The 26,518-nt window shown below is 44.0% G+C and overlaps 1 protein-coding gene across 1 annotated transcript in view; it reads left to right on the top strand.

The window, feature by feature from the left end:
• ALDH1A2 (aldehyde dehydrogenase 1 family member A2) overlaps positions 1 to 25,636 on the top strand; it is a 121,822-nt gene extending 96,186 nt beyond the window's left edge. The window contains exons 8-13 of the mRNA XM_062206006.1: positions 10,135 to 10,237; positions 12,712 to 12,896; positions 14,794 to 14,958; positions 15,771 to 15,928; positions 16,251 to 16,325; positions 23,788 to 25,636. Of these exons, the coding sequence (XP_062061990.1) occupies positions 10,135 to 10,237; positions 12,712 to 12,896; positions 14,794 to 14,958; positions 15,771 to 15,928; positions 16,251 to 16,325; positions 23,788 to 23,860 (759 nt within the window). The 3' untranslated portion in view covers positions 23,861 to 25,636. The remainder of the gene's footprint in view (positions 1 to 10,134; positions 10,238 to 12,711; positions 12,897 to 14,793; positions 14,959 to 15,770; positions 15,929 to 16,250; positions 16,326 to 23,787) is intronic.
• The last annotated feature ends 882 nt before the right edge of the window (positions 25,637 to 26,518 follow it).

Raw genomic sequence — 26,518 nt, 5'->3', positions numbered from 1 at the left:
GCAGGGCAGGTCATGCAGATGAAGCAGCTTGTATGGAGCACAGAGGCACCCAGGTAGTCGAGGGAGTGTGCATTAGGAACAGTGGGAAACATAGTTAATGGTTTTATTTTTTTTATTTAATAAATTTAAATTTCCAAAGTACAACTTTTGGATTATAGTGGCTTTTTCCCCCCATAACCTCGCTCCCACCTGCAACCATGCCATCCATCTCCCACTCCCTCTCCCATCCCATTCATATCAAGATTCATTTTCAATTATCTTTATATACAGAAGAGCAATTTAGTATATACTAAGATTTCAACAGTTTGCACTCACACAGAAACACAAAGTATAAAGTACTGTTTGAGTACTAGTTATACCGTTAATTCACATAGTACAACACATTAAGGACAGAGATCCTACATAAGGAGCAAGTGCACAGTGACTCCTGTTGTTGATTTAACAATTGACACTCTTATTTATGGTGTCAGTAATCACCTGAGGCTCTTGTCATGAGTTGCCAAGGCTATGGAAGCCTCTTGAGTTCGCCAACTCCAATCTTATTTAGACAAGGTCATAGTCAAGGTGGAAGTTCTCCTCTCCCTTCAGAGAAAGGTACCTCCTTCTTTGATGGTTCATTCTTTCCGCTGGGATCTCACTCACAGAGATCTTTCATTTAGGTCATTTTTTTTTTTCCAGAGTGTCTTGGCTTTCCAAGCCTGAAATACTCTATTGGGCTTTTTATAACCTGAAATTCATAGATAAAATTTAGAAATTGCTGCTAGCATATAAATTAGACGAACTACATAGATGCCTTGATCTTGTTACTTTCGGGTGGACATCTGTTATTTCTGCATATTTCAGAAAGACAAGAAATTCTCAATTTGCATGCTTTGGGCATTTCTATTTCCATCACAATTGGAAGCACAACAATGAAAATTAGGACTGGACAGGAGGAAAGATAGCGTTAATGTTTGGGCTTTAAGAAATGAAAATATTGCCTCGGCTCAATAGACTAGTCCTCTGCCTGCAGCGCCAGCACACCAGGTTCTAGCCCTGGTCGGGGCGCCAGATTCTGTCCTGGTTGCCCCTCTTCCAGGCCAGCTCTCTGCTGTGGCCTGGGAGTGCAGTGGAGGGTGGCCCAAGTCCTTGGGCCCTGCACCCGCATGGGATACCAGGAGAAGCACCTGGCTGCTGGCTTCAGATCAGCGCGGTGCGCTGGCCGCAGCGCGCTGGCCGCAGCGGCCATTGGAAGGTGAACCAACGGCAAAAGGAAGACCTTTCTCTCTGTCTCTCTCTCTCACTGTCCACTCTACCTGCCAAAAATAAAATAAATAAATAAATAAATAAAAACATTGTCATATCTCTGATAAGAAATTCACTCTTATATATGTAAATTAACTAATACATGAAATAACCCTGAAAAGGAATTCACCTTATATGAATAATTAACCAATAATAAAAATAAAAGTGTTGCCCAACTTTACAAACTGTTGAGGGAGCAGCTGCATTGAATAAAGAGGGCATGAAAAGCCTTTTGTGTTCTTTTTTGTCCTGTGTAACAAATTATTTTCCTTGTGAAGCACCAAATTACATTCCCCTAACTGCTGTATCACTGTGGACAGGATTTCAGTACATTGTGACTCTTCCAGGGCTACTCCTGATATCAATCTTGAAACCTATTCAGATGCACATGGGAGTGAGAGTTGATCTGTGCCAACATTCCTGCTGAGAATTAGCCCAGTTTCATTATGTGTGTGGGAGTCCCCAGTTCACCACCCTTGCCTGTTTAGGGTTCACAGCTACAACTGAGAGGCTCTGTAGGGGGTGAGGGCAGAGTTAAGAGACACATTTTAGGAACACCATGCTTTACTCTGTCTTAAGGAAACCAAAAAGAGATCAGGGGTTTCTCTCATTCCATGCAGCTGTGATGCACTTGTGAAAAGCTACTTCTCCTTTGGGCAAGAAAAACACATAAGAACTGGGTCCCTACTCAGAGTTAACAGGGCCCCAGGAATTCTTTCTATGGTTTTTAACTTCTCCAGTTAACCAGAGAACTAGGGGAAAGATTTGTTGCTTGGCCCCTGCTTTCATTCTGCAGATGAGGAAACAGACACTGGGGCAGGTGAAGCATCTTCCTAAATAGAGGGTTTGTTAGCACACAAACCAGAGTTTGTTGTACCTAGGTCTCTGACATTTGTGGGGCAAACCATGGCCCATAAATCTACATCTGTTTGTAATTAGCCAGGTTGTCAGCAATGGAGCAGGAGTGTGTGAGCATATTTTAAAATCTTTTCTGATTGGAAAAAAAGATTATAATGAACTCAAGATTGGGTCTCTGCACCTTTATCCTATTTAATCTTTCATATTATATACAGGATTTAGTTTCTCAACCTGTTCTTAATCAGTTGTTTATTACAGATTGCTTATTTCATCACAGAAGGGCTTGGTTTTGTGATGTCTGTCCTTGTGCACTTGACTTTCAACCACTAGAAACCTGACAGTATCCTTTATCTCATCGTGCATTTCTGCTTCACCTAGAAAGGGATTAAATATGTAGCATGGATCCTGAAGGAGCCTTCTTGCCCTTTTCCATATAAGAAGAACTGGTCAGTCCCAGGCCTTTGTTTCATGTCTGTAATTTGTTCTCCGACTTTCTTATCCCACAGGTGCTGCCTTTAGAAGTCTGCACAGGATCAGTAAAAGTAGTATTTTAGCTTGGTTTGCTTAGGACTTACTTATGTTGTAAGCAGACTTGGAATCACTTCTCACTGAACTCCGTGCTGTTAAACGTAATACTTGTGCCTATTTAGAACCCCCTGTTTGGAATCTTTTCCCCTTTTCATCACTTCTTTCCCCTTCCCAATGATCATGAGGAGTGCTTCCCATTCAGGGTCACTTAACCTTGCCCCCCTCCTAGGGAGAATTCATGAGTAGTACTGTATTTTCCAAGGAGAGCATCCTGGAAAGGTATCTGTCCTCTGATCCTGTAACTGATGAAGGCTGTTGCACTGAATCCCAGTTCTGTGGGTCAGGACCAGAAACATCTGACTTGGGGTTATAGCAAAGCACTGAAAAACTATAGTTTAATCTGCTCAGAGCAAATATTAAATTAGATCTAGATTCTTTTTCTAAGTGGACTACAAAGCCACACTTACTGAGTACATGTTAAGTTTACCTGGGAGTCCTTCTAGCTGTCACTTCTTTGTCGGTGAGACATGATTCCTAACATTGCACTTGGCAAATAGGAGAGTGGATGTGCATTGAATGAAGGAGATTGATAAAAACTGCAGTTTCCCAAGAGTGTCCTGTCCTGATGCCACACGTAGTTCTCCCGTGGCCTAACCCGTTCAGTTTTTTCTTGGGGCCAGGCTGCAACCTGACCTTCTTTTCAGGGATGAAGAGGAAAGGCATTATTCATCTGAGATTTGCCCTTCAGTGTTTAGCACAAATTTGGTTTCTAAGGAAAGGTTGGCAAAGCACTGATGCAGGAAACATTCTTAGGTATTCTTCTCTGATGACCATAGCCTGAGTTAGACTTTGTGTAGTTACTGTAGCCATGAAAATAATCACTGGACAACATTCCTAGTGGCAAAAAATGATCAGCCCATAGCGAGGTCTGATGAATGTCAGGGAGCAGGGCTAGCAGAAATGCAATGCCAGCTGGACCAGAACTTTCTTACCAGTCCCAAATATTTATTCAGCATCTTACTGTGTATAAAACACATAGTTTCTCCTTACTTTTTTCTTGTTTGTTAAATGTAACTATGAAGATAGAATATAGGTTTTGTAATCGATGACTTGTGAACATTATTTGTGCTACAGGAGATGATATTCCTATTCACTTTGAAATCAGTTTGTAATGTGGGGATAAGAACTGGGTGGTATTTGGCTCACAAAAGGTGCTCAGTAAATCTAGAAAGAAAGAGAGAACAGACTGCTGGCTGGGAGGAAGGCAAGGAAGGGGGAGTAGCTTCAGGTTTGGGCCCTGGAGTAAGCCTGCAGAGAGTTCATAGGTTATGCCATTAAGCAGCTAGATAGCCTGCTTACATTCATTGATTTTTTAAAAAATTGGTTTATTTAATTGAAAGGCAGAGTTACAAAGAGGCAGAGGCAGAGAGAGAAGTCTTCAATCCGCTGGTTCACTCCCCAGATGTCTGCAACAGCTGGAGCTGTGCTGATCCAAGGCCAGGAGCCAGGAGCTTCTTCCGAGTCTCCCACGCAGGTGCAGGGGCCCAAGGACTTGGGCCATCTTCTACTGCTTTCCCAAGTCATAGCAGAGAGCTGGATCAAAGTGGAATAGCCAGAAATCGAATCGGCACCCATATGGGTTGCCAGCACTGCAGGCAGCAGCTCTACCCCATATGCCACAGTGCCAGCCCCCATTCATTGACTTTTACATTTGCCCATCTCTAAAGTAATACCTCTTTCATAGTTTTTTTTTTAAGATTTATTTATTTATTTGAGAGAGAAAGTTACAGGCAGACAGATAGAGAGACAGAGAGAAAGGTCTTCTATTGCTGGTTCACTCCCCAAATGGCCACAACTGCCTGAACTGGGCCAGGCCAAAGCCAGGAGCTTCTTCCAGGTCTCCCACATGGGTACAGGGACCCAAGCACTTGGACTATCCTTTACTGCATTCCCAGGCCATAACAGAGAGCTGGATAGGAAGAACAGCCTGAACATGAACTGGCACCCATATGGGATGTTGGTACCACAGGTGGTAGCCTACTATGCCATAGTGCCAGCTCTTCATAGGGTTTTTTGAGAGGCTTAAATGAGTGAATACCATAAATGCCTGGCAAAGATTGACTCAATAAATGTTAGTTTTTGAATATAGTGAATAGTATGAAGGCACTTTAAAGAGTTCATGAAAGAATAGAACTAAAAAATAAGTTTATTTTGGTGCAAAAATTTTAAAATCCATGTGTAGTTCTGTTTATAATATACCTTTTCCATAAACCTTTTGGAGATTTCTTGTATGTTTATGAATTCCTATGATTGTGTTCTTTGAGAAAGGACTTGCCTTTTTATCTTATTGGGCTTTTAGGATTCCAATTAATATGGATTCCCCAGAATCCAGCCAAGCACTCTTATAAGTGCAGGCAGCTAAAGGTGACAGCACTCTGAGTGTCTGTCCCAGATGCTGGCATGAAGTTGACAGGTTGCTGTTTCCAGAATTGTCCGTATATGAGATTCTCCATTCTTACTGGGGATCTCACACATTCCAGTCATTATTTTCATCTGACACTGTTTGGTGAGAATGGAGGGCCATGTTCTCCTTGCCTGTGTGTACTCCTTTCTTCTCAGAGGAGAGAGAACATACTGCCTGAGAGTGGGGCCGTTTGTGCAGTCCAGCTCCCGGATAATGCACTTGGGAAAGCAGTAGAGGATGGTACAAGTCCTTGGGCCTCTGCACTCACTCAGGAAACCCAGAAGAAGCTCCTGGCTTCTGGCTTTGGCTTGGCCCAGCGCTGGATGTTGCAGCCATCTGGGGAGTGAACCAGCAGATGGAAGATTTCTCTCTCTGTCTCTGTAATTTTGACTTTCAAATAAATCAATCTTTTTTTAAAAAAATCATCACCTATATTAGTGTCATAAAAAAGAATGAAATCCTGTCACTTGCAACAAAATGAATGAAACTAAAGCACATGATGTTAAGTGAAATAAGTCAGACACAGAAAAACATATGTGGGAGCTGAAAAACACCAGAATATGAACACAGAATGTTGATTACTAGATGATGAGAAGGGTGGGATTAACAGAGGATTAAAAATAGGGAAAGTTGAGTATGGTTTATATGTTGTGATAATTACAAGATTTTAGGATGTTAATAATAGGATAAACTAGATGTAGGGTATATGGGAACTCTATGTACAACTCTGCAATTTCTGTTTTGTAAAGTTAAAACTATTCTGACTTTAAAAATAAAAAACAATATTCTTGGCCAGCACCACGGCTCAATAGGCTAATCCTCTGCCTGCGGCGCCGGCACTCCAGGTTCTAGTCCCAGTTGGGGCAACGGATTCTGTCCCTGTTGCTCCTCTTCCAGTCCAGCTCTCTGCTGTGGCCCAGGGAGTCAGTAGAGGATGGCCCAAGTGCTTGGGCCCTGCACTCACATGGGAAACCAGGAGAAGCACCTGCCTCCTGGCTTCGGATCAGCATGGTGCGCTGGCTGCAGCGTGCCAGCCACAGCGGCCATTGGAGGGTGAACCAACGGAAAAAGGAAGACCTTTCTCTCTGTCTCTGTCTCTCTCTCTCACTCTCCACTCTGCCTGTCAAAAAAAAAAAAAAGAAAAAAGAAAGAAAGAAACAATATTCTTGGGGCCGGTGCTGTGGCACAGTGGGTTAAAGCCCTGGCCTGAAAGCGTCACATCAGCGTCGGCATCCCATATGGACGCTTGTTCTAGTCCCGGCTGCTCCTCTTCTGATCCAGCTCTCTGCTATGGCCTGGGATAGCAGTAGAAGCCCAAGTCCTTGGGCCCCTGCACCCGCATGGGAGACCCAGAAGAAACTCCTGACTCCTGGCTTTGGATCGACGCAGCTCTGGCCATTGTGGCCGTCTGGGGAGTGAACCAGTGGATGGAAGACCTCTCTCTCTCTGCCTCTGCCTCTGCCCCTGCCTCTGCATCTCTGTAAATCTGCGTTTCAATAAAATAAATAAATCTTTAAAAAAATTCTTCTAACCTGTGAACTTAGGATGATTTTCTATTTTTGTGTCTCCTCTTCAATTTCTTTCTTCAGTGTTTTATAATTTTCCTTGTAGAGATACTTTACTTCCTTAGTTAAATTTATTGCTAAATATTTTATTTTTTGTAGCTACTGTGAATATAATTATTTTCTTACTTTGTTTTTCCTGCAACTTCTCTAAATTTATTTATCAGTTTTAAAAGTTTTTTGGTGTTCTTTAGGTTTTTGGGTATATAAAATTATTTAGTCTGCAGATTGGGATAATTTAACTTCCTTATTTCTGATTTGGGTGTCTAACTGCTCTGGCTAAGATCCCCAGTATTATGTTGGATAATAGTGGTGAGAGCAGACATTCTTTTGTTATTCTAAATCTTAAAGGAAATGGTATTAGCTTCTTCCCATTCATTATGAGGTAGGCCATGGATTTGTTATATATGGTCTTTGTTGTGTTGAGGTTTGTTCTTTCTAACTTATTGCAAGCTTCTATCTTGAAGAGATGCTGCATCTTATCAAACACTTTCCACGTGTTGAGATGATTTTTATTCTTCATTGTGTTAATGTGTTGTATCACATTAATTAATTTGCATGTGTTGAGTCATTCTGGAATCCTTGGGATAAATCCCGTTTGATCATGGTGTAGAATGTTTTTGATATGCTGCTGTTTAGTTTGCTGGTATTTTGTTGAGAGACTTTGCATCTGTGTTCATCAGATATATTAACCTAAAATTATCTTCTTTTTGTTGTCAGTTCTTGTCTAATTTTGGTATCAAGCTAATGATGGCCTCATAGAATGAGTTTTATTCAGATCTTTGGGAATAATTTTAGAAGACTTGGAATTAGTTATTCCTTAAATGCTTTGTAGAATTCAGTAGTGAAGCCATCAGGTCCTGGACTTTACTTTGGTGAAGAATATAATTTATTAAGAATATCTAATTACTGCTCCAGTCCAATTGCTAGTTACTGCCCTGTTTAGATTTTCTGTTTCTTCTTGAATCTGTCTTGGTAGGTTTTATGTGACCAGGGATTTATCCATTTCTTGATTTTCCAATTTGCTAGTGTATATTTTTTATGGTAGTTTCTTATGATTCTTTGTCTTTCTGTGGTATCAGTTTTGGTGTCTCCTTTTTGCACCTCTACTTTTCTTCAGTTTTTTTTTTTTATCTATTAGACCATTTATTTCTTAACTGTTATTATTTTAAAACATTCATTACTTACTGTTGTTACTATATTTATTTGAAAGGCAGAGAGAGAGAGAGAGAGAGAGAGAGAGAGAGAGAGAGACATGGAGACACAGAGGGATTCATCTACAGATTCATTCTCCAAATGCCCATGACCAGGGCAGGGTCAGGCCAAAGCCAGGAGTCCAAAACTCAGTCTGAGTCTCCCGTCTGGGTGACAGGAACTCAAATAATTGAGCCATCACCTGTTGCCTCCCAGGATGAGCAATAACAGGAAGCTGGAATGGAAACTAGAACTTGGGCTTGAACCCAGACACTAACATGGGATGTGGGTTTCCCGAGTGGCAGCTTAATTGCTGCAACAAACGCCTATCCCCAGAGCCTTTTCTTTTAACTGCCTGAGAAGTTATTAGTTTTACTTGAGGATCTCAACAAGAAGCTGGAGGAGGTGAACATAAATTTATCATTTATCTTCTCTAGGCTTTATAAATATTTAGTTTAAAATTAGAATTCTGGGCACAACTAGCATTTTTCATCTCAACAAGAACAAACTGCCTCAACAAGCTGTTTGCTGGCTTAACATTTTCCATCAAGCTATCTCTGCTCTACCGTAGAGAAACACCGTGTTACAAGTCAGATCTCAGGGAGCAGTTGCTAAGACAGGGTTTGGCATTCAGGGTATTGATTAAAGATTTCTGCTGAAGGAGTGGCACAAGAAGTAAAACTGCAGTGAGAGCTGGACACAGTCTTGGCGACCACGTGGAGTGTAGCAAAGCACATGTGGCTTCTCAGAGCTGCCCCAAAAGAAAGGAAGTGGATGAGAGCCACTTGGGGGAGCAAACCCTTGAGCAAGGCATAGCTTTCCACCGGAGGCCGACCCTGAGAGAGTGGGCAGGGCAGCTCCAGGACTTCTGATAGCATTCTCACCACTGAGACTGTGAGTTCTATACACAGGTACTCCACATGGTGCATTCTTTTGTTAATGGTAGATAGCTCTTAAATTTATTTTTTATTTATCTGGAAGGTAGAATGACAGAGAGGAGAGAGAGAGAGAGATATCTTCAATGTGCTGGTTCACTCTCTTAAGTGCCTGAAACAGCCAGGACCAGGCCAGGCTGAAGCCAGGAGTCAGGACCTCCATCTGGGTCTCCCACATGGATGACAGGACCCCAAGTACTTGTGCCATCATTTGCTGATCCCCCCCCCCCGCCACCATCACCAGGGTGTATTTCCAAGATCCTGCATTTGAAGCAGAGAATCAGGTCAGGCCCTCTGATATGGGATGTGGAATATACCTCTTATATGGTATATTCTTGTTTCCATTTTGTCACTTTGAATTTTATCCTAAATGATGAGCCTACTCAATAGCAAATGTTTCTCCAAAGTCGGTTTCCTGTTTGCTTTCCTTCTAGATAAGTGAGCATTTCCAATTTTATATGAGCAGAGAAAAGATCCTTAGCAACCTAGAATTCTAGGCAGAGCCAGTGGTGTAATATTGATCATCTCTTTGGACTTCATGATAAAACTCATACTTGAATTTCTAGACAGACATGAACAATTTCTTTCACCCTCATCATGTCTTAAAAGGAGAACCGGTTGACTTTATTCCTGGAAGCCAGAGTCCAAAGCTATTGGCTACAGTGTGATGGAATTCCCTAGTTACGTTTTGCTTGTCTTTTAGAGAAATCTTTCAATGCTCAAGATTTGATATTTTTTAAAAAATATTTATTTTATTTATTTGAAAGGCAGAGTGATAGAGAAGCAGAGACAGGGATCATCTACCCACTGGTTCACTTCCCATATGGCTGCAGTGGCCAGGGCTGATTCAGGCCAAAGCCAAGAGCTTGGAACTCTGGGTCTCCCACATGGGAAGCAGGGCCCAAGTACTTGGGCCACCTTTCATTGCTTTTCTAGACTCACTAGCAGGAAACAAGATCAGAAGTACAGCAGCCAAGACTCAAACCGGCACTCTGATACTGTATACTGACATTGCAAATGGCAGCTTAACATGCCAGCCCCCAAGGTGCCACTCCCTTTGTTTTGTACCTCCCATCACAAAATTAGAGTAATTCTCTGATTCACTTTAGCATGGTTATTGAAATATACCCCAGCTGATTTATCTTGTCCTCTGTACTGGGCACAAGAGCTGTCCCTGTGCCATTCAGAGGATGAGTTTCCTGTTAGAATCAGTTACTGCTGCCTCCCATTGCTGCCCAGAGCTGACTTTTGCCACAGACCGTCTCAACTTAAAGGTGTGTGAAACCTTTCTTCATTTATTTTCTTTTAGGTTGGAAAGCTTATTCAAGAAGCAGCAGGAAGAAGTAATTTGAAGAGAGTAACTCTGGAACTTGGAGGGAAAAGTCCTAATATTATTTTTGCAGATGCTGATTGTAAGTCAACAACCAATCTCATATGAGAGTACTTCAAAAAGTTCACGGGAAATGGAATTAAAAGATAAATTCATTTTGGCACAAAAATATAAATCTGGGCATAGGGATGAGGGGTAGTTTAAAAGCTCATTGAAAATATGTATTATGAAAGAACTATGCATAGATTTTAGAAAATTTTCCCACCAAAATATACATTTTTATTTCTACTTTTTCAAGAGCCCTATTATGTCCCAGCACACTACTTTTCAATGATCTCTTTGAAACTCAGTTTTAAAAATTTATCATTTATTTTTTATTTTTAAGAGATTTATTTGAAAGAGTGAGAGAGGTATAGAGAGTGAGAGGGAGAGAGATCCTTCATCTACTGACTTACCTCCCAAATGCCTTCAACAGCCAGCACTGGGCCATTCTAAAACCAGGAGCCAGGAATTCCATCCAGGTCTCCTCTAAGTGTGTGGAAGGGACTCAAGGACCCAAACCGTCATCCACTGCCTTTGCAGGTGCATTAGCAAGAATCTGAATTGGAAGCAGAGTAGCTGGGACTCAAACTGGTTCTCTGAAATGGATGTGGGATTCCCAAGTGATGGCTTAATTCTGTTTATTTGAGACAGAGATGGGGGGACAGAGAGAATTCCATCTGCAAGTTTACTCCTAAAATAATTGCAACAGCTGTGGCTGGAATGGGCTGAACCTGGCAGCTGGGAACTCAGTCCAGGTCTCCCATGTGGATGGCAGGGACTCAATTACTTGAGCCATCACCACTGACTACAAGGACCTGCATTAGGGAGATACTGGAATCAGGAACTGGAGCTTGGAGTCAAACTCAGGTACTCCAATGTGGGATACAGATATCTTAACCATTAGGCTATAAACACCTTCCCCTGTATCTCCATTTTTGAAAGGACATGGGAAAAAGATATTTGATGCTAAGGTCAGTCAAGATGATTTCCTTCTGAGGAGAAAATATCTGATATTGGAGAAAGAGCACTTACCAATTTATAGATGAACAGTTTGTGCCTTAGACACTGTTGAGCCATTTTTGATTCTGTGATGTTGTAGAACAGGGTACCAAAAATTAAGGTTTGGTCAGTGGTGTATAGTGGAAAGAGCAATGGTCCAAGCCTCCAGACACCGGAATTATAATCTTTCTACCTGCATGCAAGAAATCTAAAACTTCTCAATGTGCCTGGGGCTGGTAGATCACTAAAACAAAACAAAACAAAAAACAACTTCACTAGCTCTGCAAGGATGGTCACAATGCTCCCAATGCTTTCTCTGTTTAGTCTTCCCAACCCCTCTCTTCTGCTGCTATGACTGTCATTTAGGATAACAACACTGTTGGTTCACTTCTGTCTTAATAGTCCTGAACCTGAGATGATTGCACCTTATCAGGAGGATTTTACAGAGAGGTAAAGCAGTGAACTAGGAAACCTCGTGTCTCCAGGAAGGATGCCCTCTGCTCGGTTCTGCACAGATGTGGTCCTTCTGTTTTGAAAAGCTCTCCAAAGAATGACATTCCAAAGTCTGATTAAGTCCTTCTTTTTCTTCCTTATATCCTACCAGTCAGATCTGCTTTCCCAGTGTCTCCACTAAAAAGATCAGAGAGCAGAGTGCTTGAATTAGCTTTATACTATGTGTCAGGGGAATCAATTCTCTCGAGGAGTAGTTATCCCATTGGCATGATGATTGATTGATTGATTGATTGATTGATTGATTTGTTCAGTCAGTCAAATAGAACATGCCAGATTTAGTCACATTATCTTGAAATGTAAAGAAAGGAGATGACAACAAAAGATTTATCATATGCTATTGTGTAGTTCCATGTCAATACAAGAAATCTAGTGTCTTCAAAAAAGACCTGCTGATGTTGCAATTTAATTACCAAAACATCGATTAAACATGTAGCTGCAGGGCCCTATAGCTGACGGGTTGCAGGTAGGCAGTTCGCAGGTCTGTTGCAGAATACAGCCATGTTTACTTGTTTAAACATTATGCCATGCTTAAAAAACAAAAAACCTCTCCATTCAAAAGATGTCTGGATTTTCATAAGACTGGAAAGATCTAGGCATATATTCAGGCCTAGTGATAGCCAAATGTAGAGGCTTCCTTCCTTAGTTTCTCCATCACATTGCTTCCTTGCATGACAGATTCATAGCTTTATGTTACCTGCCTGACCCATTTACATGCTGGGATTTGAGATGACTGTTGTAGAAGATATTGTCCAATCCCTCTGTTTCTGGAACAGGAAACCTTAAAGCAGTGAAGTTATCAAAGTTCACCTAGCACGTGCTGTCAGAGTCTAGTTAGAACTAAGCTCTGTTCCCAATTCAGGGCTGTGGATTCACTGGTGCTTTCCACGGTGAGCCCGACATCATACTTGGGACTTCGGAGATGGGGAAGGTGGCTTCCTCCCCTGTTTCCCCCAACCGCTGAGTAGCAGGCAGTGTTGAGAGCATGGCTGTTTCCTCTTGCAGTGGACTATGCCGTGGAGCAGGCGCACCAGGGTGTGTTCTTCAACCAAGGCCAGTGCTGCACTGCAGGATCTCGCATCTTTGTGGAGGAGTCCATCTACGAGGAATTTGTGAGAAGAAGCGTGGAGCGGGCCAAGAGGCGCATAGTGGGAAGTCCCTTTGACCCCACCACTGAGCAGGGTCCTCAGGTAGACAAATCCTAAAGATTCCCTTTGTTATTTAATCCCTGGCTAGTACAGATAGTGAACACTGGAGTGGGACCCAACCAAGCAACATCTTCCTTTTTCTGCTGCCTCCTTCTTCTTCCTTGTCTGCATGGCTAGAAATGTAGCCAGTGATAGTGCTTATTTCTTATGCTCCTTTTCCCCTTTCTAAATGTTAACTCCGAAGACCTATGGGATTGGAGTTGCCTTAAGGATACTTTGAATTTGGGGGCCAAGTTGAAGTCTCTCAGTTCTAAAGAAAGCTCTGGGCATGACAAAATGGATCTTTACCGTAGAACCTATTCCCAGTCCTTCTAACTGCTGAACTAGAAGACATGCCTACAGATGCCATAGTCAGGATGGTGGGTAGTTCTCCTTCCCAGTGTCATTTGTCCTTTTACTAGCTGCCAAGGATTATCCTTAACAGCCTGCTCTAGTCTAGAGAGATCACTTTGTCCATGTGAGGGAAATGAAGGACTGGCTGACTGTCCCCTTTGCAGTATGGTTCTCTCTTATCTGTTCCATGTGCTGGAGTGGGGTTGATAGGGCCACCCATGTCCCTTATGAGAAGCCAGGCTGCTTTTTAAAAAAGATCTATTTATTTATTCAAAAAGAAGAGTTACAGAGAGAGAAAGTGAAAGAGAGACAGAGAAAGAGAGATCTTGCATCTACTGGTTCACTCCCCAAATGGCTGCAATGGCCAGAGCTTGGCCAGGCCAAAGCCAGGAACCAGGAGCTTCTTCCAGGTCTACCTTGTGGGTGCAGAGGCCCAAGGACTTAGGCCATCCTCCGCTGTTTTCCCAGGTACATTAATGGAGTTGGATCAGAAGCAGAGCAGCTGGGACTTGAACAGGCCCCAAATGGGATGCCAGCACTGCAAGCCACAGCTGTGCCACAGCACCGGCCCCCCTCCCACTGTGGCCCAGCTCCAGCCTCCAGGCTGCCCCTCTTGAGCATTAGGCCACAATCTAGGCATATTTGCAAATAGAATTTGACTTTAATCTGTGTAGACAGGGCCTTCAGATTTGTAAAGGGAGGTCTAGACAGGTTCTCCCCTGAGTCAGTAGAACCTGAGTTTCCCTGATGAAGGACAATATGTCCTCAGTTGTAGTAAAGATAAATGTCCTGGCTTAGCAGCTTAAACTCCAATGAATGTAGGTTCTTACATTATCTATTATAATTGAATTGTAGGCCGGCACCGTGGCTCACTTGGCTAATCTTCCACCTGCAGCACTGACACCCCGAGTTCTAGTCCCAGTTGGGGTGCAGAATTCTGTCCCGGTTGCTCCTCTTCCAGTCCAGCTCTCTGCTGTGGCCCAGGAAGGCAGTAGAGGATGGCCTAAGTGCTTGGGCCCTGCACCCGCATGGGAGACCAGAAGGAAGCACCTGGCTTCTGGCTTTGGATTGGCACAGTACATCAGCCGTGGCGGCCATTTGGGGGTGGTGAACCAACGGAAGGAAGACCTTTCTCTCTGTCTCTCTCTCTCACTGTCTAACTCTGCCTGTCAAAAAAAAAAAAATTGTAACAGTTTTGAGGGACAAGACTGACTTTATTCTCTGGACTAGGAAACTCATCCTTACACCTTATGCTTAATCCTTTCCTCTAAAGGTCTAATAGGAATGTCTTTAAATATAAACTCAATAGGATTGGGTGTGTGGCACTGTCTGAGAGGCCGTATATTAACTTATCTATTGTTTCTATATTAATATCAGTACAACTTACTAACTTGCTAAATTACTCATTTGATGTCAGAAGGCCCTTTTCCTCATATCAACCATGAATAAATTTTGAAACATTTTCATAACCTTCATCTCTTGGACATACTTATTTCTATCTTCAAAGAAGCTTTTACTTAGACTCATTAGGTAATTTCTCCCACAGATCGATAAGAAACAATACAACAAGATCCTGGAACTCATCCAGAGTGGTGTGGCCGAGGGTGCCAAGCTGGAATGTGGAGGCAAAGGACTGGGCCGAAAGGGGTTTTTCATTGAACCTACGGTGTTTTCCAATGTCACTGATGACATGCGGATTGCGAAGGAAGAGGTGACAGACACACTGCTCTTAGAAAAGTGCATCTTTCTTGGGATAATTTCAGTGTGTTACTAATTGATGCAATTGGAGTTTTAGCTCTTTATATTTAATCTGGGGATATGAAAATCCCAGTTTCAAGCAAGCAAGCTGGATGGAGGCCAGATGATGTGTAATGTAATTGTGATTAGTATTAGCCAAGAGGACAATTGTAATGGTCAGTCATTGGCCCCTCTAATACACTGACAACAGTCCACTTTCCCCAAATATATGGTCACTAGGCTGTTAACCAAGAACCAGAAAACATCCACACATCCTTATGTCAGTGTAGGTGAGGTACCAGGAGCAGGTCAGCCAACAATCTTGAGGGCAGAGTCTCAGTCCTAGAACAGTGTTTGGTGGTGTTGGGAGGTGGGGAGCAGTCTTGGAGAAAGCCACTTTCTCTTCAGTACCTAAAGAACATAACCAGGTACACACAGTGGGATCAAGCAGTGCCAGGGAAGCTGGAGGATTTTGTTAAAGTCTTATGTTAGAAACTTACATGAGGAGGTCTTCAAAAAAATTCATGGAAATGCATACAATGAAAAAAGCTGTGCATGGATTTCAAATGTTTTACACCAAAATAAATGTTTCCATTCTGTTTTTCAGTCAACTTTTTGTAGTCCACTTGTATAATCTTATTCTGGGAAAGCTTGGGTATTTTATGATATTGTGCAGCCAAACTTAAACATTTAAATAATCAAGACAGAATGAACCTGCTTTGAAATGGGGGAGGCAAGTAAAGAAATAGCAGAGGAACTGTGTTTAATCAGACTATCTTGTTGCAGATCTTTGGTCCTGTTCAGGAAATTCTGAGGTTTAAGACTATGGATGAAGTTATTGAAAGAGCCAATAACTCAGACTTTGGACTCGTAGCAGCTGTTTTTACTAATGACATCAACAAGGCCCTCACAGTGTCTTCTGCAATGCAAGCTGGGACTGTCTGGTGAGAACAGAGTCTGTTTCATTGTCCTGGCCATAATGAATGCCACTGGTGGCATAGGGGCCTTAGGATTCTTACAGGACAGCGTGAAATAAGCAAACATCCTCCAGAAGGGTGGGGAAGACCAAGGGGAACCAAACTTTTCCTGAGAAGGGATACCTTCCTTATTGGTAGATCAGGAAATAGATGTAAACTTTAAATTATAAATTTTCATTGAAAAAAAAGGGATGAAAAAATAAAACTTTTAAAAGAAATATGCCAGTGGGATTATTTCTGAACAGGCATAATTCATATTAACTCACAATACTATGTTTTCTTCTTTTAGGATCAATTGTTACAATGCCTTAAATGCCCAGAGCCCCTTTGGGGGATTCAAGATGTCTGGAAATGGGAGAGAAATGTAAGTGTCCAAGTTGCTGATGCCTGAAGAGGAATAGGGACTGTGAATATCAGCACGGAGGAGTACTCACAGAATAGTTTAACTCTCTTAAACTCATCCACTCCTTAACATTTTGTTGAGTACCTACTGCTTGCTATAAGATAACTTCTACATATTACAGAAATGAGCAGGAAACATGCTTTATGCTCACTTCTGTATCAGAAATTCTACCTAAAGACTATTATAAAAGAATGCCAAACATCTTGTAAATACAGAGGAAGAAATTAATTAATTTTGTCTGCTACATGTCAGAGAAAATTTCATAGGAAAAATAACATTCCAATTTTTCAGGAGCAGGCACTCCAGGCTGAGGGACCAGCAGGAAGAAAGGCATGAGGGAGCTACAGATAGAGTCATCAGGGAACAGAACTGAGTTGGGTATGCTAAAACCAGAGGTCATCAGCTGCCAGACCAAGGGACAAACCTAGCCTGTAGAAAAGCTTTGTGTTGCCGTCACAAAATTTGAGAATCTTTAACTGACATTCTTAGATGTAGGGGCTGTACATAACACCTAGACTTCTTTCTTATTTCGAGAGCTCTACAGTTTACCACACTTCCCCACCACCCCTGTTGCATCAGGGGGCTGAATATTCATTGCATTTATTTTACACCCACCCAATTCATTACCCTGATCACCTGCTCAGCCCCCACAGGTTTTTTGAGTTTGGAATTGCAGGGTTAAGGCATAGGAATGATGGAGGGAAATTGTTGAATATACACGTGGAAAGGTTGGTTTAATCCACATCCTGCAGGCTTCAAAGGAAATTCTTTAGGAGCTGAGGAGACACAAGAAATTTTTAAGCCTAGGATTCCTGGCAGAGACATAGAGGAAGACCATAAAGGATTTTGCAATAACAGTAATAGATGTTATCTTACCCCATTTGAGTTACAGTAACAAAACACTTTAGACATGGTAATCTATAAACACTAGAACAACATTGCTCACAGCTCTGGAACCTGAGGAGTATAAGTTCAAGGTGCCAGAATACTAGGTGTCTGAGGAGGGCTTGTTCCTTATAGATGGCACCTTCTGTGTCTTTATGTGGTAGATGGGGCAAGGGACCTCACTTGAACCCCCTTAAAAGGGCACTAATCCCATTTATGAGGATGGAGTCCTCATGATTTGTTCGCTTCCAAAAGGTCCTACTTTTTATTACTGTCCCATCAAATATTAGATTCCAACATAGGAATTTTGGGGGACACAGACATTCAAACCATAACAGTTATTATTGAATACATGTAAGTTGATACTTGGCCTTATGCTAGCTTCTTTTTAAGCATTGTCTTTAAATCATTTGATTTTAACAGTGACTATATGTGATAAATACACTCAGTGCTCAGTGTTATCATACAGATGGCCTAGATGAGTAGCTAGGTTACAGTGTTTCAGTAGCTTGTCCATGTCACAGCCAGTCAGTAGCAGATCTGAGTTTCCAATCTCAGTGACTTGAAATGCACTTAACTCATGTGAGATCCAACTAGGTATGCCTAGAAACCAGCCACAGGGACATTTTGGGGACAGGGTTATAGCTAGAGATGCTAGAGACCTCAAATATACATTGTCACAGAGGTAGACTAAAGGGAGATCTTAGCGCAGACTTCAGTGTAAATTGAATTTCTCAATGGAATTCACAGGATGGTTGATAGCCAGGATCCTCTTGAGCTGAGGCACACCTTCATCGGGGGGGGGGGGAGGACACTTTCCCTCAGTTTGAAAGGAGTTGATACATACTTTTCTAAATCCTGTGACTCATAGAGGCAACATCTCATGCCCATTCCTCCACCATTACTGAATATGTTTTTGAGTAATGTTTAGTTCACAAGTATTGAGCATAAACTATGTACAGAGCATTGTGTTTGATCTGTAGGGAAAGACTCAGCTAGTGGGTACTTGGTTGTGTACATGAGGTATATAATATTAAAGAATTGGAAGAATCCCAGAAAACACTGCAGAATGACAGAGGAGCTGTGAGCTGGAGGTGTCTGGGAAGTCTTTAGATGAGATCTAGTACAGGGATCGGAATCGGCCTTTCAAAGACAGGAACACCTGAGTCGGTGAAAGAGGGGATCTTCTCAGCATTAGTGGGTAAAGCAAGGTAGCAGTGGCGGGAGATGAGTGAAGGCGTCATGGAAGAAATAAGCATGGTGTTTGGGGAAAGTGCCTTGAACCATAGACTGGAGCAGAGGATTCCATCTTTCAGGTCCTTTAGCCAGCACTACCTGGCTTCTAACTATTAAACCATTAGGTAGGCACAGCTTTAGGCCACATGTAGTTTTGACAGTCACATTGCTCAGATAAAAATCCTGAGCCTACTGCTTACCACCTGTGCAACACTGGACAAATTATTTAAGTTTATTAAGCTTCAGCATCCTTGGCTACAAGAGGGGAGTAACTTCAGAGGGTTGCTGGGAGGGTGAAGTGTTAGGTTAAGCAAGCAAAACATCCATCAGAGCATTTAGAAAGCATTAGCTGCCATCATCATTGATCAAGTAGATGACTTTGTAGATCATTTTTTTAAAAAAGGCTAATGTTTTATTTATTTGAAAGAATGACAGAGAAGAAGAGACAGGGACAGAAAGAGAGCTTCCATCCACTGGTTCACTCCCCAAATAACCACAAAGTTTGAGGTTGTGCCACCCTGAAGCCAGGAGCCAGGAATTCCCTCCTGGTTTCTCACATGAGTGGCAGGGACCCAATTAATTGGGCCATCTTCTGCTGCCTTCCCAGGCACATTAGCAGGGAGCTGGATTGGAAGTGGAGCAGCCAGGACTCAAACAGTAAGCGGCAACTTAAGTTGCTGTGCCATGACACTGATGACCATTCTTCTTTTTCTTAACAAGCACTTTGGAAGTGTAGCAGAGACTTTCCTAAAGTCCAGCTGACGTCACAAACTTATGCTCTGCCTGGTAGTACCAGGGAGGAACTGTTCTCGCTCAAACCTTTGCTCTTGCCGTCAGTGCCCAAGACTAGCTTTGTAGCCAAAATCCACAGCCAGTCTGCTTCCTGTTTGCTCGGTTTTTAGTGCCCTCTGTCTTATCAACTCTTCATGTGCTCCAGGTATCTTTCCTGCCCTCGCACATAGCCTTCACTTTCTGCTGCTGCTTTTCAAGATGCGTTCCATTGTTATTTCATTTCCTGTCTCTGTGTCTGCTCTCTGGGTCTCTGAAATGTTGGGACAGTCACTGAATCTGGGAATGCTACTTGTACTGTTTTGTTATGGATCTTCAACAGGGTGAATCACCAGCATAAAATAAACTTGTTATAAATGATCACTAGTGGATGGAGCCTAATCCCAGGCTAGCCCCCCCATCCCTTTTCATGGGCAGGCCCCCTGCCAAGATCCAGGCTTGTGACATTGTCCAGGTGTGGTCTGTTTCCATCAGAAGGGTCCCTTTGCCTAGACAGTCTGGGAGACAGTTTGGCTGAGTCAGAGCCACCATCACAGCGGTCTTCAAAGACTAAAGAGCAGCTTCTCCCTGACTGTCTCAGAGGCACCACCAGGACTTGGCCTTTACAGTGCAGTTTAAAAGCAATTAGGAAATGAAAAAAAAAAAAAAAAAAAAGAAAAGAAAAAGAAAAAAGAAAAAAAAAATTAGGAAGTGGACCCACTTCATCTTGTGTAAGTCACATGGTTCCTTGACTCTACTTACCCCAAAACATGTAGTATTTTCTCTTCCTTGAATGACCTAGTGGTAGGAAACATTTCATGTAGAAGAACCTGCTAAGAAGAACCTGGTCCCCATCTTCCATCTCAGCTTGCACATCCCCTGAAACTCTGCCTAACTCTGGATCTGGACAGAACTGTTTTGTCTCATGGCCTACAGAGTTCGCATGGCCTGGGTCTCTGACACCTTCCTGCCCTCCTCTGCAGGGAGCAGAGAGGGGAAGCAGCACTTCCAGAAATGTGCTCTGAGGATGGCTGACGTGGTCCCCTAGTTCCCCCACGGAGAGCTGTGGGGAGGGCTGCCCCCTGCAGGTTATCTGGTGGATTGGCCTCTCATTCCAGAGGTCAGAAACTTGAGCAGAGCTCTGGGCTCTGCCTGACCAGCTAATTCCATCTGTTTCACTCTTCCCATCACTTTCCTCACTTCCTCATTTAAGCTTCCCCTGAGATGTTGGGTGGTAAAGTACAAGCTATAAAATATGTGACACAAACCAGGGGAAGGAAAGGAAAACTGTGAAACTCAGCATTTTAAAAACTAACAGCACAGGCTTTGAAAATGAGGAGCATTATTAAAACACTCGAAATCGGGGCTTCTTAAAGTGAGTATGTGGGGGAGTTCTGCACACATACGTGCACATGGGTGCATGTGCAGTGTGTGTGTGCAAGAGAGAAGTCACCTGCAATCCGGGGGATGGGGTTGTTAAGCATACCTATCTGGGGACCCACACTCAGAGACTGATTTAGTAGCTCTGGGCCAAGGCCCAGGATATGCATTTTTAACAAGCTCTGGAATGGTTCTGCTGCAGGTGGTCTGGGCACCTTTCCCTGAGAAATGCTGCTGCAAGCCAAAGGAAAGGCAGGGAAACACAGAGCCCAAACAGAAAGCCGTATTTGTTGAGTGGGCGAGTCTGACCGAGCGAACGTGTTGCCATGTGTCTAGGTGTGCCACATTTGCTCATCTGAGGCAATGTAGTGCAGTCTGGTGAGAAGCAGGAAGCCAGGCTTCTAATCGTGTCTGTGCCCTGATGCATTGTCCAGGTGGGAAAGTGACCCTCCGAAGACCCAGGGGCATGGCTATTAGGGTATAGGGCTCTTCCTTCTGCACTGTGGAACTGGATGTGCCATAGAATTTAATTGGAGGAAATAGATTTCAGAGAAAGACTCTGGAGTGAGGTGGTGAAATTACTGAATAACCCAACTTCAGGGTTTTTGGAGACCTTCCATCAGAGTTTCCCAAGGTGTGGATCAAATGACCACCTGTACCCCAGTCTCCCAGGTCCTGCCCCAGACCTGATAAAACACTCTTTGAGGGAGTGACGAGGCATCTACATTTAATCAGGCCCCTTAGGTGATGCTCATGTGTGGTGAGCTTCAGGAAGTGCTGCTAGAGAGGTGACTGGGCACCAGATGGAATCCTTCATCCTGTTAGTGACAGAGCTGGGTTGGAGCTCCTGGTCCTCTATCCTTTTTCCACTGCAAGCTGCATTGGTCACACTGCTCTAAGACCTCTCACTGCCTTTCTTTCTTACCAGGGGCCCATGGATGGTTGTTTTGGTGGCAAATTTCAGTTCCTGTCTTTCTCACAGCAGGCTGTGCGTTGATTGCTACCCTGCCCCGGAGGGGAACGCCTTCAATCCAGCAGTGTTCTGCATCACATCCCACATGCAAAGACTGCGGGTCTCAGTGGAGAGCAGTCTTCTACAAGCGGTCTGACCCTGTAGACTGCCTTGCATTCTCACAACCCAGTTAGGGATCCAAGTGGGAGGAAAGTGTGGTGCAGGGTCTGCTTGCATGCCCAGGCTGGGAAACCAGAAGGGAGTAAGCTACTTCCAACAGGAGGCACATGATGTCTTTGCTGAAGAGGCACGTTTAGAACTGCCCAAGGGCAGGACACAGTGCAGTGAGAGCCAGAGCTGCAGAGACTCGGTGCCTGGAGTTAATGAGGAAGTATGTAATGAGAAGGACAAGCCAGTGTGCTCTTCGCATTTCTCTGAGTGAAATAACCTATCCAGACTAGCAAACAGCTTCCCCAGTCCCCCCTCGGAGACCCTCTCATGTCCTAGAGAGGCCCAGACAACTCAGGTGCCCCTGGCACTCAGAGTAGCTACTGGCAAAACAGACAGAGCCTTGTGCAGGGTCATGGGGGTTGCTGGAAGGAACCAGCATGAACCAGTCCCAGCAGGTCTCCCTGGTAAAGCCCAGTTACGGTCACTCTGTACCTCTTGTAACTTGCCATTTGAAAGGCAGCCTTCCTCCAGCCTTTCGGTGTCAAGTGCATCTCTAAGTGTTCTTTATTTTCCCAGGTGGAGATGAGTATGGCAGTAGGGTGGAACTGGGGAAAGGGGGTAGGAGAAAGATCTGCCCTCCCTCCCTTCCTCAGTCATCAGGTGCCACCTTTGGGCCTCATCTGTAGGTGACACAGTGTGGCGGGTGGTCCAGGAGTGGTCAGAAAGCAAATAGTAAGCTGTAGCCCAGTGGGGAGACGCAGCTCCTATGGGTATGGAAAGTGCTGCGGGGACCCGGGGCACTGCGACACAGGAAAAGGAGGCACCGTTTCTCCAGCTGTCAGGGAAAGCTTCGCCAACTTTTTAAAAAGAGTAGAAGAAAAAAAGTTTTGTCGTTAAAAAATAAATTGGAACATGTTGGATTTTACACTGAAGCAAGGAAGAGAAACACAATGACAGTGAAAATGAGGATGGAGGTGAGGAGACAGGTGGAAGGAAGGGAGCCTCGCAGCAAGCAGGCCTTGTCACACAGGAAGCACCCTTGTTTCTGGACAGGACTTTCCAGGGGACCAGGGAGGGTGGGGTCTCCTGTCACCCTGAAGCTACTCTCTCTCTCAGTCCCCAACACCTACAAGCTCACGTGCTCCAAGACCAGCACAAAGATGCTCCATGGTAATGGCTCAGTCAGTGTTTGTTGATTGAATGAATGGTAATCCTTGATCCATGTCAGAGATCCCAGAGAGGAAGTGGTCCAAGCAGAATCAGGGCTAGGCTGGGTGGTGGGGGCTGACTAACAGTTCTCAGTTCTGCAGTAGGCCATTATTTGTATTTCCTAAATCTTTCTCCCGACTCTGTGGGGTCTGTGGACAGTACTTATTTGGGATTGTTTTGAAAGCACTGCTGGTGATATTTGCTTTTCTGGGGTAGACTTTTCATTCTCTTGTATTAAATGCAACGACCAATGGGAAAGAATTGAGAATAGCAAACACGCAGGATCCCAGCCTTGGATCTCAGCCTTTTCTCTCGGTTAAAGTGGCCCAGATCTTTAGGCAGGAGATTAGAGACTTGCAGAGGGCAGGTATGTAATGGCAGGGCTGGGGTTTTGAGGAGCAAAGCACATCGTCATCCTAAAGAACCGCAGCTGCCGGGTGGTAGGAAACATGGCGAGTGCATTCAGTGAGAGGCCTGGGTCTGGTTCCCTGGCTGCCTGCAGTGCTCAGCCCGGGAGCACAGCCTGTGGGTGCCTGTGTGCCTTCCTGCCAAGGCTAACCCCAGGCCTGGCTCTCTGCATGGTTGGGAGTCTTGCCTTTCTGTGCGATGTCATGAAGACAAGTCCAGCCTTAAGAAATGGTGACTGCTTATGAACTGGCTGTTCTCTGCTCCTTAGAGGATGGTAGGACTGTCTGTCCATTAGGAATTTTATGGGGAAGCTCCTAGCAGGTGATCAGCCACACCCTCCCCAGACTGCTCCCATCACTCAGGGGCAGCGGCCTTGGCCTCTGGTGTCTGATGCTGTCTGTTTCTGTATTTCAGGGGAGAATTCGGCTTGCGAGAATACTCAGAAGTTAAGACTGTGACTGTAAAGATCCCTCAGAAGAACTCCTAAGAAGGCCATGGAAGAAGGTGAAGGCAGCCTGCACCACTCTCCCTCTCTGCTTTTTCTGTAGGACCCAGCTCTCAGGAATACAAAGTTGAGCCGCAGTCCTGATTTAAAGATGGAAATGATAACGTGCAGGCCAGGCAGATACCGCACAACTAGAGCCAACCAGCTGGGCATGGTTTCTTGGCACTCTGTAAGGGGTCACCCAATGACACTAAACATGGAGGAAAGTGGGGTAAAGGCCAGATACAAATGCCAGGAGCTCTGGGGCACAGCAAGTATCTCCATCTGGAACAAGGGATGGGATAAGGGAGCTCTGTTGTTTGATGTCTTTTGCCGCAAAGAACCTTCATCTTGGGAAAAGGCGGTCTTGCCACTGTCTTCATTTTATTCCCTCTGGGCTCTCCTCCCTCACGCACCCTCCCTGTCCTCCAGCGAATTCTCAGCTGAGCTCATTTTGGGGCACATGTTTGGGCCGGGAACAATTTTCCGAAGTTTTGCAGCCAAATTACCATTTCATGTTACCCATTTCTTCAAAGCAAAACATGAAGTGGTTTTAGTTAGAGTCAGACTAGACTGCAGATGCCAGGAGCTGGTGTACTACAATTGTTCGAAGAAGTTAAAACTTGGTGTGTTCCTTCCCCAGTGTGGTTTTCTTATGCCTCTACATAGCATGAGTGCAAGGAGACCAGGATAAGGGAGATCAGAAGTCACCATCTGAGGTTCGCAGCGTCTGAGCCTGGGGTGTGTGTGTCTGTGTGTGTCCGCGCACTACTTTTTTCTTGGTTATTCTGGCATAATCAGGGGGTGAGTTGTTTTTCATAGATGGATAAGATCTTTTCCAAAGCTTATCTTAAAGCCAACCAAAAAGGCCATCCAAGTAGGCTTGAGAATTTGGGAATGCTGGATGACTTGCAGAAATAATTCAATTTGCAATTCTGGCTGACAGTTCTTTCCAAGTGAGTTATTTCTGTAATTGGAATCTGTGGCACCTACTACATCCCAGCCCCCAGTGCACCAGCCTCTGCTCCTCCCAGCACTGCAGGTGTTACTTTGACTATCATGCCTAATAAAGTGCCCTCAGTCCATTGGCAGTGACCTTGGAAAATCTGGGCAAGCCAGGGGCTTTCCTTTTCCTCTTGCAGAGTTCCAGGATGCCACGTTCCTTCTCTGTCAGTCCCCACAACATTCTTGCCTCTCAGTGAGCGAGCGCTGGCCTGCAGAGGGGGAGACATGAAACAGGCCTGTCTCTCTTTCCTCCTAACCTCTCACTCCTCTGCTTTCCAGTGAATCCACCAATCTGATGTGGGTGATGTTAGCTTCTTTTCCTCCTTCCCTCTCCAGTTGCCAAGCCCAATCCAGTCTCTAGCCTAGCTGAAGATCATTTATTTAAAAGTACCAAACATAACCAAGAGTATGTGGAATATGGGATATATATATATATATATATATATATAGCCTTCTGCATTGAACAGTTCAGCTTTCTAACCTCACCAGTTTTCTATTTATAACCCTCTGTTGATGATGTTCTCAAGAAATATCTACTTCTTGTTACTTACAAATGACAATGCATTCAGCAGCCCAGTGCCGTGACAGATGCCCCATTTTGGAGTTCTTCACATGAATGTCAGTTCTCCCGTAGTGTGCCCAAGTGAACATACCCATTAACCAACTAGTTATCTTTGAACTGCAATATAGAATGTGAAAATGAAGATTTATTTCTTTTAATTTACTTAAGAAAGAAACCTCTGTGCTAGCAATAAAGCATTTATATTGTGTACTCCTTGGGACTCCGCGGCTGTGTTTTGTTTGAAAGTCTTTGTGTCACACTACGTGCGTTCAGGTCCGTCCCCAGCTGCTGGCTTTCTCGGCTGTGTTGCTCACCCAGATCGCTGAGCAGGAATCTGGGAGGGCATTTTCTCAGAATGCACTGAGGTAAACAGACACCATATTCTCTGGCACTGTAAAATCCATGCGTGCCTGTCATTTTGGGCAGCAGATAAGTATAGCTGTGTATAAGACATACATGAGATGACAAGTTTCATTCAGAATTCTTCCATGAAAGCGAAGTGTGGATGCGTCTGTGGGGCTTGTTCTCACAAACAGACTCCCCAGTGGGAAGCCACGTTGCCTTACTTTTATTTACCAAAGTGAAATGAAGTCAAAGGCTGACAACCTGTGGAATATTGGGGGCCTGTAAAAAGAAATCTGTAAATGGAGACCGTACAACCAGCTAGAGCTTGTTTGCTCTCTTTGTGTCCTGGGAGCTGGATTTTAGAGAAGTGGTCCCTGACCTCCAGACCAACACATCCTGCACTTCCAATTCTTCAAATCTCTACCCATGTTCTGATCAAGGGAGATAAAATCTAGACCTGCTGACCTGGTCCCAGAGTGAACCTGGCTTGGGGGAAGATGCCTTGCTCTGGATTGGGGTTCCTGCTCTGATGGTATCTTGTTCTCCAGAGGAACAAATGGCACATGGGATTCTGCAGCCCTGGAACATGGGCGAAACTCTGAAATGTAAGATGTGGGATGCCCAACAAATCAACCCCATGTTCAGCACCTTGAGCTACCAGGCAGCAAATGAGAAAGAGGTGGATGTGAATAGTCATTTAAAAGTCCTATAGAGGCCGGCGCCGTGGCTCAACAGGCTAATCCTCCGCC

Source organism: Lepus europaeus, chromosome 11 (assembly GCF_033115175.1).
Source record: "Lepus europaeus isolate LE1 chromosome 11, mLepTim1.pri, whole genome shotgun sequence".
Classification (NCBI taxonomy): domain Eukaryota; kingdom Metazoa; phylum Chordata; class Mammalia; order Lagomorpha; family Leporidae; genus Lepus; species Lepus europaeus.
This window is presented reverse-complemented; position numbering and strand designations above follow the sequence as displayed.